A 13,000-nucleotide genomic window follows, 5' to 3' on the forward strand; every position below is an offset into this window, starting at 1 on the left:
ATCCTGACTCTGCTCCAATCTGTGTGACCTGAGGCTTAACCTCTCTGGGCTTCAGATTCCTGAGTTATAAAATGAAGTGCTTGGCCTACATGCTCTCTGAAATCCCTTCTAGCTCCCAAACTCATTATGATCCATAATCTCTGATTCTATGGTTTCAAGTACAGTCTTCCAGAAGTGCTGTTCTATGTGACAATAGAAAAGGGCATTGAATTTGGAATCAGAGAAACCAGGAGTCTCTACTGTGCCATTTAATTGTACGAACTTGGGAATCAGTCTCCTCATCAACAAGATGTCCATTGTGTTCTCTGGACCTTAGTTTCCCCATCTGTAAAATAAAGTGCTTGAACAGGATGAAAGGTAAGGTCTCTTGTAAATCTAGATCTAAGAACCTGATAAGAAGTTGTGATTTTGTCATATTCCATCACACAGGTGTGCCCAAGACCCAGTGGCTGGACAATTACTCTCTGACCTTTTTACCAATCGGGATGAAAAAATTTCCTTGAAAATATCTGAAGATTGTTTATACCTAAACATTTATACCCCTGCTGACCTATCAAAGAAGACCAAGTTACCTGTAAGGAGGCTTTGGCTAGGGTTTACTAAGACTTTGAAGTTAGTAGTTTATAGTCCTCATGTGCACTATAAACTAGAGAAAAAAGAAAGAGTAGGGGGAAAGAGGACATGGGATTGGGATTCTCACTTTTCTTTTACTCCCCAGCAATCAAGTTATGTGGTCTTTTAAAGGCAATTAGCTTCTCTCTCACTCCAATTTTTGGATGCATATAGACTTTGATAGTGGTGGGAAATGCACAGTGGTAAATAAGGTAAAATGTTCAAATATCTTACATTTGCAAAACTCATTCACGTTATTTCATTCAATCCTAGGGACAAATGTCATGTTCCCTATTTTACAGAAGGAAACAGACCTAGAGACTGATCAAAGGTCATATAGTTGATTAGTAACATCTCCAGCTATTTAGATAGCTTGAATTAAAACAAATGTTAATCGAACAATTAAAGTTAAAAGTGTGCCTTGTTACTTTTTTTGGGAAGGGGATGTTGCTGATTATGAAACATTTACCAAGACACTTTTGCTTCCATTTATACAACAGAGGGCACTAGGAATAAAAATATCTCAATTGAAAAGGAGATTGGAGCCTAGTACAACATTCTTGTTTTCTATTTGGTATAAAATGAGGCTCAAAGAAGCAATTTACCTAAGCTCATATAATACGTTAGCTGAAGTGCTAGGATGAGAACCCAAGCCCTCTGCCCATTCTACCACACCCACACCATATTGGCTCTGTAGAGATCACTGGAAGGGAATTTGTTTGCCTTATTGGAAATAATCCTAGATTTGTAGGCCAAGAAGCCAAATTAAAATCCAACCTCTGATACTGCCTTTGTGACTTCAAGGAAGTCAACCAACCTGTCAGGACATCATTTATATCAGTGGTTCCCAAATTTTTTTGGCCTGCCGCCCCCTTTCCAGAAAAAAATATTACTTAGCCCCCTGGAAATTAATTTTTTTTTAAATTTTGATAGCAATGAATAGGAAAGATAAATGCACCTGTGGTCATCACCATCCTCCTGAATCACTGCAGCACCCACCAGGGGGCAGTAGCGCCCACTTTGGGAATCATTGATTTATATTATCTTTGAAATGAGGAGGTTAAACTAAGGGCCCCTCTAATTCTATGACTGTGAACCTATGAGAATACCATTTTGATTTAGATATTAATTCATTTTCTTGAAAGTAGGGCTGAAATAAGTGACTTCTTGAGACCTTTCCCAGCTCTGGGCTTCTATAACCAGTAATCTTTCTTTCTTTTCCAGGTGATGGTATGGATCCATGGAGGGGGTTTATTGGTGGGTGCTGCATCAACCTATGATGGGCTGGCCCTCTCAGCCCTAGAGAATGTGGTGGTAGTAGCAATTCAGTATCGCCTGGGTATCTTTGGATTCTATAGGTAAGATTTACCGTCCAGGAGCTCATCTGAAATATCCTGAGCTGTGTGAAGCTGCCCTAGATACTGATCTGAAATTCTGGTGTTCTTCTTTGGCAACTACTCTAAGTAGTCTCTTGAAGCATGAACTTGGTGAACTCATAATGGTAAAGACCATTTCTAGGTATTCATATGCCTTATTAGATGTTGACTTACACATGGGTCCTGTTGGATTTATTTTCTAATATATAAACCCTTTGAAGTCACAGACTGTGTCATAGTGCCTACCATAATATCAACATCCAACAACCATCACCAGTGTCACTGTTACTACACAAATGTAGTCAAGAAACAGCATTGACTTTATAGAGGACCAGAGTTCAAATTTTATCTTGGTCATTTATTTCCTTGGTGAGTTATTTAAATTCCTCTAGCCTCATTGATCTCATATGTAAAATGAGGTGTTTGGATTAAAAGGGCTCCAAGGTCCCTAAACTCTGAATGCATAATCTTATTTTATGATTAGTGAGATTTAGTTTGGAATATCAGTTACTATGAATGAATTAAGAGTTATACATTAAGTACCTATAATTCATTAGGTTGGTCAATTAGTAAATATTTATTAAGGCATTGTTAAGCCCTGAAGAAACAAAGAAAAAGAGAAACAGCCCTTGCCCTCAAGGAGTATGCAAAATAAGCAGAAGGTACTTTGGGGAGGGTGCAAAGTAGGTGGTTAATAAATGTTATTGAATATCTGACAAAGCACAGGACTCTGCCTGAAGTTGTTGTTTAACAAGTGCTTTATTTCACATTTTATTTGTTTAATCTTTTTAATAGAATTTATTCGAAGGTTATATCAACCCTTTTCTCCCTTTCCTGAACCACAGAAGGCATTAGCAGACAAAAAGATACGTTTATATAGATTAGGTCTTCTGTGTTTCTGTCTTTCTCAGGAGGTGGACATTCACAAGTCATTTTTCAAATATTAATTCTGTGCTACAAATGATGTTTTCTTGGTTCTATTCATTTCATTCTTCCTTATTTTCTGTAGGTCTTCCCAAGTTTTATTTTATTTTATTTTAAAAATTTTATTTATTTTTTAAAAATATTTTTCCATGTTTACATGATTCATTTTCTTTCCTTCTCCTCTTACTTCCCCTCTCCTAGAGCCGACAAGCAATTCCACTGGGTTGTACAAATGATGTCGCTTGATACCTATTTCCATTTTATTCATTTTTGCTATAGAGTAAAAAATCTTAAGGCCTAAACCCCAAATCACATACTCATATATACATGTGATAAGTAATGTCATATGTTTTTCTTTTACATTTCTACTCCCATAGTTCTTTCTCTCAATGTGGATAGCATTCTTTCTCATAAGTCCTTCAGGAGCATCCTGGCTCATTGCATTGTTACTAGTAGCAAAGTCCATTACATTGGATTTTTCCACAATGTTTTACTTTCTGTGTACAATGTTCTCCTGGTTCTGCTCATTTCACTCTGCATCAGTTCATTGAGGTTTTCCCAGTTCATATGGAAAGCTTCCAGATCATCAATACTTATAGCACAATAATATTCCATCACTATCATATACCACAATTTGTTCAGCCATTCCCCAATTGATGGACAGCCCCTCATTTTCCAATTTTTTGCCACCACAAAGAGTGTGGCTATGAATAATTTTGTACAAGTATTTTTCCTTATGTCTTTGGAGTACAAACCCAGCAGTGGTAAGGCTGGATCAAAGAGTATGCCTTCTTTTAAAGCCCTTTGCACATAATTCCAAGCTGTCTTTCAGAATGGTTAAATTAATTCACAACTCCACCAGCAACACATTAATGTCCCCAATTTTGCCACTTCCCCTGCAACATTTATTATTTTCCTTTACTGTCATATTGGTCAATCTGCTAAGTTTATGAGGATGATATTAGAAAATAAGTACTCTTTTATTACTTTAGAAATAAGAAGTAGAGAAGCTGGCTTGAGGAAGAATTAGAGTTTCAAATAGAACGAGTATTAATTTATGCTGGTGGCAGTTATAATGGTTATTCTATGATAGTTACACTCTCAGGGTGTGGCATTCCAGGAGGGGGCTTCTGGCAGTTGACAGAGCCACACGCAGCTTTTTTCTATCTCAGGGCTGGAGAAGGTAACATCTTTGCCTCTCTCTATCTCTGTCTGAGGGAAAGACTTGAAGGAGTGGAGTTAAATTAAGAAGTCTGTTAAGGCTCAGAATCCTAACCTGATTCTTGTGGAGACTCAACCAGCTAGTCTTGGTTATCTTTATAACTTAAAGTTGAAGTTAAGAGTTAGAGTGGTTATGTTTATTTAGAATAGTATAAATTTGGTTAGTTAGATCAGGGAGAATTAGCATAGCCTGTGAACCATAGGAGAAGCAGTTCCTTGCAGGACCTGGGAGTTTATTTGGGTGGAGTTAGAATCCCTTAGAATTAGAAATCCTTTTTCTTCATATATATTTAAATAAAAGTTTATTTTTCATAAACAAGAGTCTCTTTAATTTTCCTTGCACCTTGCATTGCTCTCCTAATTTTATTTTTACAGTATGAGGTCGTATCTCAGCATTGTTTTGATTTGTATTTCTCTAAATATGAGAGATTAAGAACACTTTTTCATGGGCTTATTGATAGTTTTGATTTCTTTATATGAAAACTCTCTATTCGTGTCCCTTGACCATTTGTCAGTTGGGGAATGTCTTGATTTTTTTGTACAATTGACTTAGCTTCTAATAAATTGGAGAAATGAGACCTTTGTCGGAGGTTTCTGTTATAAAATTTTTTTCCCAATTTGTTGCTTCCCTTCTAATTTTGGTTGTGTTAGTTTTGTTTGTACAGAAACTTTTTTAATTTAATATAATCAAAATTATTCCTTTTAAATTTTATAGTGTTCCTTATCTCCTGACTGGTCTTAAATTCCTTCCTTTCCCATAGATCTGACAGATATACTATTCTATGCTCACCTGATTTGTTTATGATTTCCCTCTTTATATTTAAGTCATTTATCCATTTTGAATTTATCTTGGCATAGTGAGTAAGGTGTTGATCTAAGCCTAATTTCTCCCATACTGTTTACCATTTTTCCCAGCAGTTTTTGTCAAATAGTGGGTTCTTGTCCCAAAAGCTGGGATTTGGGGGTTTATCGAACACTATCTTCCTACTGTCATTTACTCCAAGTCTATTACATTGATCCATGTTTCTATCTCTAAGCCAGTACCATATAATTTTGATGATCACTGCTTTATAGTATAGTTTGAAATGTGATAAAGCTAGGCCTCCATTCTACACATGTTTTCATTATTTCCCTTGATATTATTGATCTTTTGTTCTTCCAGATGAATTTTGTAATAATTTTTCTAATTCTATAAAAAATGTTTTGGTAGTTTGATAGGTATAGCACTGAATAAGTAAATTAATTTGGGTAGGATTGTCATTTTTATTATATTAGCTCATCCTAACCATGAGCAATTGATGTTTTTCCAATTGTTTAGATCTACTTTTATTTGTGTGAAGAGTGTTTAGTAGTTATGTTCATATAATTCCTGAATTTATCTTGGCAAGTAGATTCCCAGGTATTTTATCTTGCTAGAGTAATTTTAAATGGAATTTCTCTTTCTAACTCTTGCTGCTAGGTTTTGTTGAAAATATATAGGAATGCTGATGATTCGTGTAGGTTTATTTTATACCCTGCAACTCTTCCCAAATTAAAAAAAAATAATCACAGTATCACATCACAATCATTTACCAAAATTTGTTCAGCCATTCCCTTATTTCCTCTTTTTTCTTTCTTTCCTTCTTTCCTCCTTTCTTTCTTTCTTCCTATTTTTCTTTCTTTTTCTTTCTTTCTTTCTCATTTAATATTGTCATACAAAATACATAACCATATTGGTCATTGTTGTAAGAGCAAAATTTTATATAATCAAATTCCCATGAAAAAAACCCATAAATACACTGATGTGAAAGATGACTCCAACAGTTCTTTCTCTGGAGGTAGATAGCATTCTCATCATAAGTCTTGTAGGATTATCCCAGATCAATGCTGAGAGAGCCAAGTTTCCATAGATAATCATCATCCAATATTGGTGTTACTATATATAATATTCTACCAGTTCTGTTTATTTCGCTCTGCACCATTTCCTGCAGATGTTTCCAACTTTTTCTGAAATCATCTTGCTTATCATTTCTTATAGTACAATAGTATTCCATTTCCAACATGTACCACAATTTGTTAAGCCATTCCCCAAATATTAGACATCCCCTCAATTTCCAGTTCTTTGCCACCACAAACATCTCAGCTATAACTACTTTTGTACAAACAGGTCCCCTCACCTTTTTTACCATCTCTTTGGGAAACAGATCCAGTAGAGGTATTTCCAGATCAAAGAGTATGTATAGTTTTATAGCCTTTTGGGGTATAGTCATTCCACGATTTAAAAAAAAATGAATGCTAGTGTAATATAAATTCTGGCAGGTCCCATTTAGCTGTCACTTTAAGGAGCAGTCTAGTTAGATTTGGAGAGGCTAATCACCATTGTTGGCCCATGAGTGAAGATTAAAATTTATAGGGATTATAATCTGTATTTATAAAAATCATAGCTTTTTGTCATATTAAATTCAAAGTAACAGATACATGGATCTATGTCTACCTCTGAAGCAGATATAAAAATGTTGGATGTAGTCACCATTTAGCTGGAAAGATGAGATGTACTTGAAACATTTAAGTAATAATGCAAAGAAATGTCTGCTAAGTGGGATCATATGCCTGCTAGGGACCTTAGAAGTCATCTTCTCTAACCCTTTCCCCCCGATTTTATGGTTAAGAAAACTGAGGCCTAGAGAAGTTAAGCAGCTTGGCCAAGGTCATCAATGATATTAAATGCACTGAGGTCCTCCACTACAAGCCCAGCACTCAGTCAAAACTTATAGAAGTTGGGGGCAGCTGGATGGCTCAGTGGATTGAGAGCCAGACCTAGAGACAGGAGGTCCTAGGTTCAACTCCAGCCTCAGACACTTCCTAGCTGTGTGACCCTGGGTAAGTCATTTAACCCCCATTGCCTAGCCCTGTAACAAATAAAATTAATATAGAAGGATATATATATATATATATATATATATATAAAACCCTAATATCTTATGTAATATAAGATATTACATAAGATATTAGGGTTAAAAAAAACTTATAGAAGTTCAAATGAGGGAGAAATCACTGTGTCCTGGATTAGTAAAGAAAGGCTTCCTAGAGGATTTGGAAAATGACCAGAAAGGTCATAAGATGGCATTTAAGGCAGGGGAACAATATAAGAAAAAGGCATATTCTAAGCCAAAAGTAGGAATCAATTCATCTCGAGCAAAAGCAATTGTTTCCGTGTGGAGTGAGGCAGTGATATTAAAGAGAATGGTCTAATTTCTGGTGTAGTTATACAAAGAGAATAGTCACTAGTTTTCATCCCCAGGGACTTGGGAAAATAGTAGTCCTGAGAGAAGTGCACTAAGAAGATATAACCCTAGAGATGGCAAAGCATGGTTATGGTTCATTCCAAAAGGAGAACAGGTTATTCTCTCATTGCCTTCCCCAAGCTCTTCCTGCTCCCATACACACATTCCCAGGAAGGAAATCTATTCTTTGCCCTGGATTTTGGCTAAGTAAAGCAAAGTATCTTATCCTCATGATAGTTATGACTCTGGACATCAGCATCATGCATGAGGTGGACACCAGAGAAGCAGAGATTTCATTTTGATCTTTTTTGGAAATTCAGTTAACAATCCAGAAAGCCCTGAGGAGGCAAGTAGGGGGTGTGGAGTTAACAGGTAATTAAGGACCTATTTCTTGATTTACATATAACAAAGGAATCAGAAGGGGAAGGAAGGAGGGAATAAGCATTTTTCAAGCACCCCTTAAGGGCCAGCCACTGCTAAACACTTAATAGAAATATTAGCTCATTTGATTTTTATAACCTTACCTGTAAGGTAAGTGCTGCTATTTTTCCCTTTTTACAATTGAGGAAACTGAGATAGACAGAGGTTAAATAACTGTCGAACAGTCTCACAACTGGTAATTGTATAGAACCCACATATATGACAGATATGTAAAAATAATTAAGTGGGAAAATGACCCAAATTCACTAAATTTGAGGAATTCAGCATTACCCTTATTCCTAATCTCACAAATTCTTGTGCCTAAAAGGGGTGATTAGTCCTGATTTTAACTTGTAACTATTTCCTTGACCTTCTTTCTTTCTTTGTTCTTTTCATTCATTATATACCTCTTGTCTCCTTTCTCTTGCAGCACTGGAGATGAACATGCCCGAGGAAACTGGGGTTATTTAGACCAAGTGGCTGCACTCCAGTGGGTTCAGGATAACATTGCCAATTTTGGAGGAGATCCAGGCTCAGTCACCATCTTTGGAGAGTCAGCAGGAGGTGTCAGTGTTTCAGCCTTGGTGAGTTTCCCAGGGTACCGTTCCTTGGCTCAGGAGAACTCAGTTCAGGAGAGTAGGTTTTTCTCTTGACAATCTACTTTTCCCTTTTCTCATTTATTCAGTAAACATTTATTAAGTGACTACTGTGTACATAGGAATGGGTAAATGGGGAAAATGCTAAATTTATTTAATTTATGGCCTCTATATTCATATAGATGGAAAAATTCAAACTCAGACAAATACACAATATTATATTTAAGTGGATTGAAAATGTGCTGAACAAAGGGTTTTGTGAGGTTTGAGCAGGAGGATGTTATTGACAGACTTGGGACTAAAAAGACTTCATGATATTTGAAAAAAATTGTAGGAGTATAAAAAATGTTTTCCTTCATTTCTTATTTTTTGTTGTTTCTTGTTCTCTTGTCTCTTCTTTTCTATTTTCTGTCCCATCTCTTTTTCTTTCTCTTGTCTCATCATTTTTCTTTCCTTCTCTAAGTAGAGCCTAGCAATGAGACTGGTAGAAATAGTGAGGACAGTTGCTGACTAAAGACAACCTTTTCAATTCATTTTCCCCATCACACATTGTATGAGGGAAGCTGTTTAGGTGATACAACAAAAGTGAGGCTGATTTCTTTAATAAGGGAACTTCCATTTATATATAGAGAATGATCTTAGACTTCTATATTGAATTGAAGTAGGATGAATCAGCAAATTAGTCAGACCTTTCTTTGCCTGCTTTAATCTAAGAATCTTCTGTAGACATGATCAGAGCTTGCTTAGAGACAGCTAAGTTCAAACCAAGGCTATTCTTTACTTCTAGGTACACATAATTTCTCTAGATTTTAAAATTAATATTCAGCATCTCCAAAGTATGATACTTATAAAGATTTATTAATATTTAACTAGAGAGCTAGAGAAAACAGGCAGTGTTTACCCAAGCCATTCACCTCAAAGAGAGAATGCAGGGGCAGAGAAACTGCAACTATATACAGACAATGTAGCAACACACATATATGAAAGGCAAAAGGAATTGTGGGTAATACAGAAAGGAAGTTTGGATAATATAGTTTTAGGCATCAAGAAAATTCTAACTATATATTCCCCCTGTGATCCTTTGGGAGACCAGATTCTCCAGTGGATCATGGAAACATAATCAAATTAAAACTTACAATAATTCAGGAATAAAAGGGAAATAAAAGGGAGAAAGAAGAAAACCAATGTTAGGTGCATTGACAAAAAACCAACTAGGGTAGTGCTCTTTTTGGCATAAGGGTGTCTATTCAAAATAAATGCATTCAACACCCCAAAGTTCAAATTCACCATATCTCAGAGTTCACTCTTCATCTTCTGGTGCAGCTTGTTGTCTCTGCAGGCATCTTCATGGCGTCTTCTGGATTCTGGGAGGTAGTCTTCTGTTCTAAATTAGGTTCAAATTCAAATAAAAATTCACAACAATAACATAGTACCCCCTGAGGAGAATAATAATACATTACCCCCTGAGTAAGATACAGGAATACACATAGGAATCACACAGGAATACATGGCTAAGTCATAAGGTATATGAATCAACTATCAAAAACATCAAAGAATCTAAAGAAATTTTTTAAAAAATAACATCTGAGGGAAATATAGAATATCAAAAATGTGAAAAAAATTTCTAGGAAAAAGAAAAAAAAAAGACAAATCGCAACAGGTTCTTGTAGCAATCCATGTCCCATAATTGCAACGACAATCACTCACTAACCCAATTTAGCAGCCTGGACTACACTAAATTGTCACATCATGAAAGAAATAGAAAAAGAGACTAGATCTCGAAACACATGGGAAATAGCACTTGTAGGTTCCATCCTTTTCTTCACTTTTCAGGATAATGGAGCCAGAACAATTGATGTGTATTTGTTATAAAATGTGGTACAAGGAAGTCCTACATCTTAACATATGTTAAGCGCTGCAACCTCAAATCTCACACATGATCAAGTCCTTGCATTCTTTTGTGCAGAATGTCATCAATCCCCTTAGGACTGGTTTGTTTTCTTTTACCTTTTTAAAAAATATATTTATAAAGATTTATTACTATTTAACTACAGAGCTAGAGAAAACAGGCAGTACTTGCCCAAGCCACTCACCTCAAAGAGAGAGCACAGGGGTGGAGAAACTGCAACTATATACAGACAACATAGAAACAGTTATATATGAAAGGCAAAAGGAATTCTGGGTAATACAGAAAGGAAGTTTGGGTAAGGTAGTTTTAGGGATTCAAGATAATTCTAACTATATATTTCAAAGCCTCCAAGAAATCTCTAGAGTTCTAAAAAGACCCCATCTATCTGATGTTATGATAGTCTCACAAAAGAGTTCCATTGCCTTAAAGTATTATATTCAAGTTAAAATTCACATCCCCATTGATAGAAACAACCGGTAATTTATTAGCCTTAGACATCTCTCTGTAAATTTGTTGTTCCAATTCTTTCCTGCAAGCAAGTATTGATTAGGAAGGAGGGAAGAGTCAAAGACCATATGGATTTTGGAAGATGGAGGAGGAGGAAGGACAATTTTGGGAAGCTTACTTCGAGGGTCAAAATGGCTAATGAATAAGAAGAGTTGTGTAAAGGAGAGTTTGTACATGCTGGGGGGAAAATACCTCACCTTACAAGGTTTTTAATTTTTCATTATTATGTTTTAATATTCTAGATTTACCATATATTCCTGGTTCAAGTTACTCTCAATGGTAATGACTTTCTTTCAGGCTTCTTTGAGAAGTTAATTCATAAGCTACAGTTAACCTTGACCATATCAAGATCAGGGAGGAAGCACCTAAATTAATTTATTCTACTTCCAGCCCATTGGACTATGCATTTTATGGCATTTTCAGATCTCTGGCCCATCCAAACAGTTGTCTTGAATTGAGACAGTCATTTTGGAACTCAGGGCAAGCTCAACAAAATGTACCTCAGACAAATACCATGAAAAACCCTAAATAAGATAGTTATATGTAACAGAAGCCAATGATCTCTTTCCCAGAATTTAGATTATAAAATCCTAGGTAGAATTTCTCCCTGATTATAGACACAGCTACCATACTCTACTAAATAAATTCAGGAAAAATTCCTCAATGCAATTTTTATAAGAGGGGAGCCCAAAAGAAAGGAGGCAACAAATTTCAACAGAAGCTGAATACTTAGAAGCTACTGGAGCAACTACAAATTATTTGAGATTAAGAGATGAATAGAGTTGTGTGCCCAAGATCCCATGATACCAGCAGAGCAACATCTCACTGCAAATCACAACAATGTACATAATAGTCATGATGGGATTATCAGAGCTATTCACAGATATTATCTCCATCAGAGAACTGGCACAGTAGCCCATAAAAAGCAATGTAATAACATCAAAAAGAAGACATTGACTATACAGCAACATTTGTAGGAGGGAGTTGCCTCACCATGTGTATTTTCTAAGTGTATACCCTTCCTGCATGATTTCTGTTGGTTTGTATATTTATAGATTTATGGGGGGATGTTCTATTGCAAATTTTCTTACTATACTCTTTTATTAAGTGAATTTTTCTTTGAACTTATTCTGTCCTCTGGCTAAAAAGAAAAAAAAACAAATACATTGGTGTGGATTTATAAAAACTGTCATTTTGGATATATGTAGATCTTTGAAATACCTTAAACCTGAAGGAGCTATAATAAGGGACCTAGAGGAGATACCTCAGGGACTTGTTAATATATCTTGTTTAGTTTAAATCTCAGGCATGTTATGTATTTTGCAATCATTTTGAAAGAGGTATAATATAATTCTTTCTTATCTTTTGTGTGAATACTTTATAGATCTATTTATGATTGTGGATTTGTTTTGTTTCCTTTCAACTTGCTGAGATTATTGGTTGTTTTAATAAATCTCTTAGATGATTTTCTGAATTGTTTTTTAACGGGTCATCTACAAATAGGGATCTTTTCTTCTCTTTTTTGATGTTTATGCCTCTCATATTCTTATCTTGCTAAAGTTAGCATTTCAAGCAGTATGTCAAATAATAATGGGTAAATGGAAACATTCTTGCTTTATCGCTATCCTATGGAAAAAATACATTTTATTTTTTAAAATATTTCTTCATTGCAACCAATGCCAGTTCATGATATATAATACATGTATATATGTATGTAGTTTTGATAATGATAAAGAAGGATACTTTCTTACCCTTTTAATTTTTTAGCATAAATTTCTATGATTTTTATATCTAGTTAAATATTCATTCAGTTTTTGTTATCTTTGTTGTTTACATGATTGATTATGCTAATAGCTTGCCTAACCATCCTTGCAACCCTACTATGAATGAAGTTTCATTAGAAAATACATTTAATTATTTTCTGGATATATTTTTCGCACTCTTCTTGTATTTTATTTTAAAATCAACCAATATTAATTATTGAGGTTGGTATCTTTTCTCTTATCTTGGAATTCTCTGGTTCAAAATAAATCTCAAGATATTTATATTCTTAAGAAAGTTTAATGTAGTGCCTCACTTCTGCTTTTGAAAATAATTTTTCCAAAGTATTAGTGCTTTTAGACTGTTTCATAGAATTCATTTGTAAGTCTATGGAAATTTTGGATGCAGCTA

At 35.1% G+C, this 13,000-nt stretch overlaps 1 protein-coding gene across 2 annotated transcripts in view; it reads left to right on the forward strand.

Annotated features, from left to right (window-relative positions):
• The window catches only part of LOC123237306 (liver carboxylesterase 1-like), a 50,630-nt gene that overhangs the window by 16,584 nt on the left and 21,046 nt on the right, over nucleotides 1-13,000 (forward strand). For both annotated transcript variants that reach the window (XM_044664140.1, XM_044664141.1), the window contains exons 3-5: nucleotides 430-574; nucleotides 1,837-1,970; nucleotides 8,247-8,400. In XM_044664140.1, the coding sequence (XP_044520075.1) occupies nucleotides 430-574; nucleotides 1,837-1,970; nucleotides 8,247-8,400 (433 nt within the window). The remainder of the gene's footprint in view (nucleotides 1-429; nucleotides 575-1,836; nucleotides 1,971-8,246; nucleotides 8,401-13,000) is intronic.

The sequence above is a fragment of the Gracilinanus agilis genome, chromosome 2 (genome assembly GCF_016433145.1).
Source record: "Gracilinanus agilis isolate LMUSP501 chromosome 2, AgileGrace, whole genome shotgun sequence".
NCBI lineage: Eukaryota > Metazoa > Chordata > Mammalia > Didelphimorphia > Didelphidae > Gracilinanus > Gracilinanus agilis.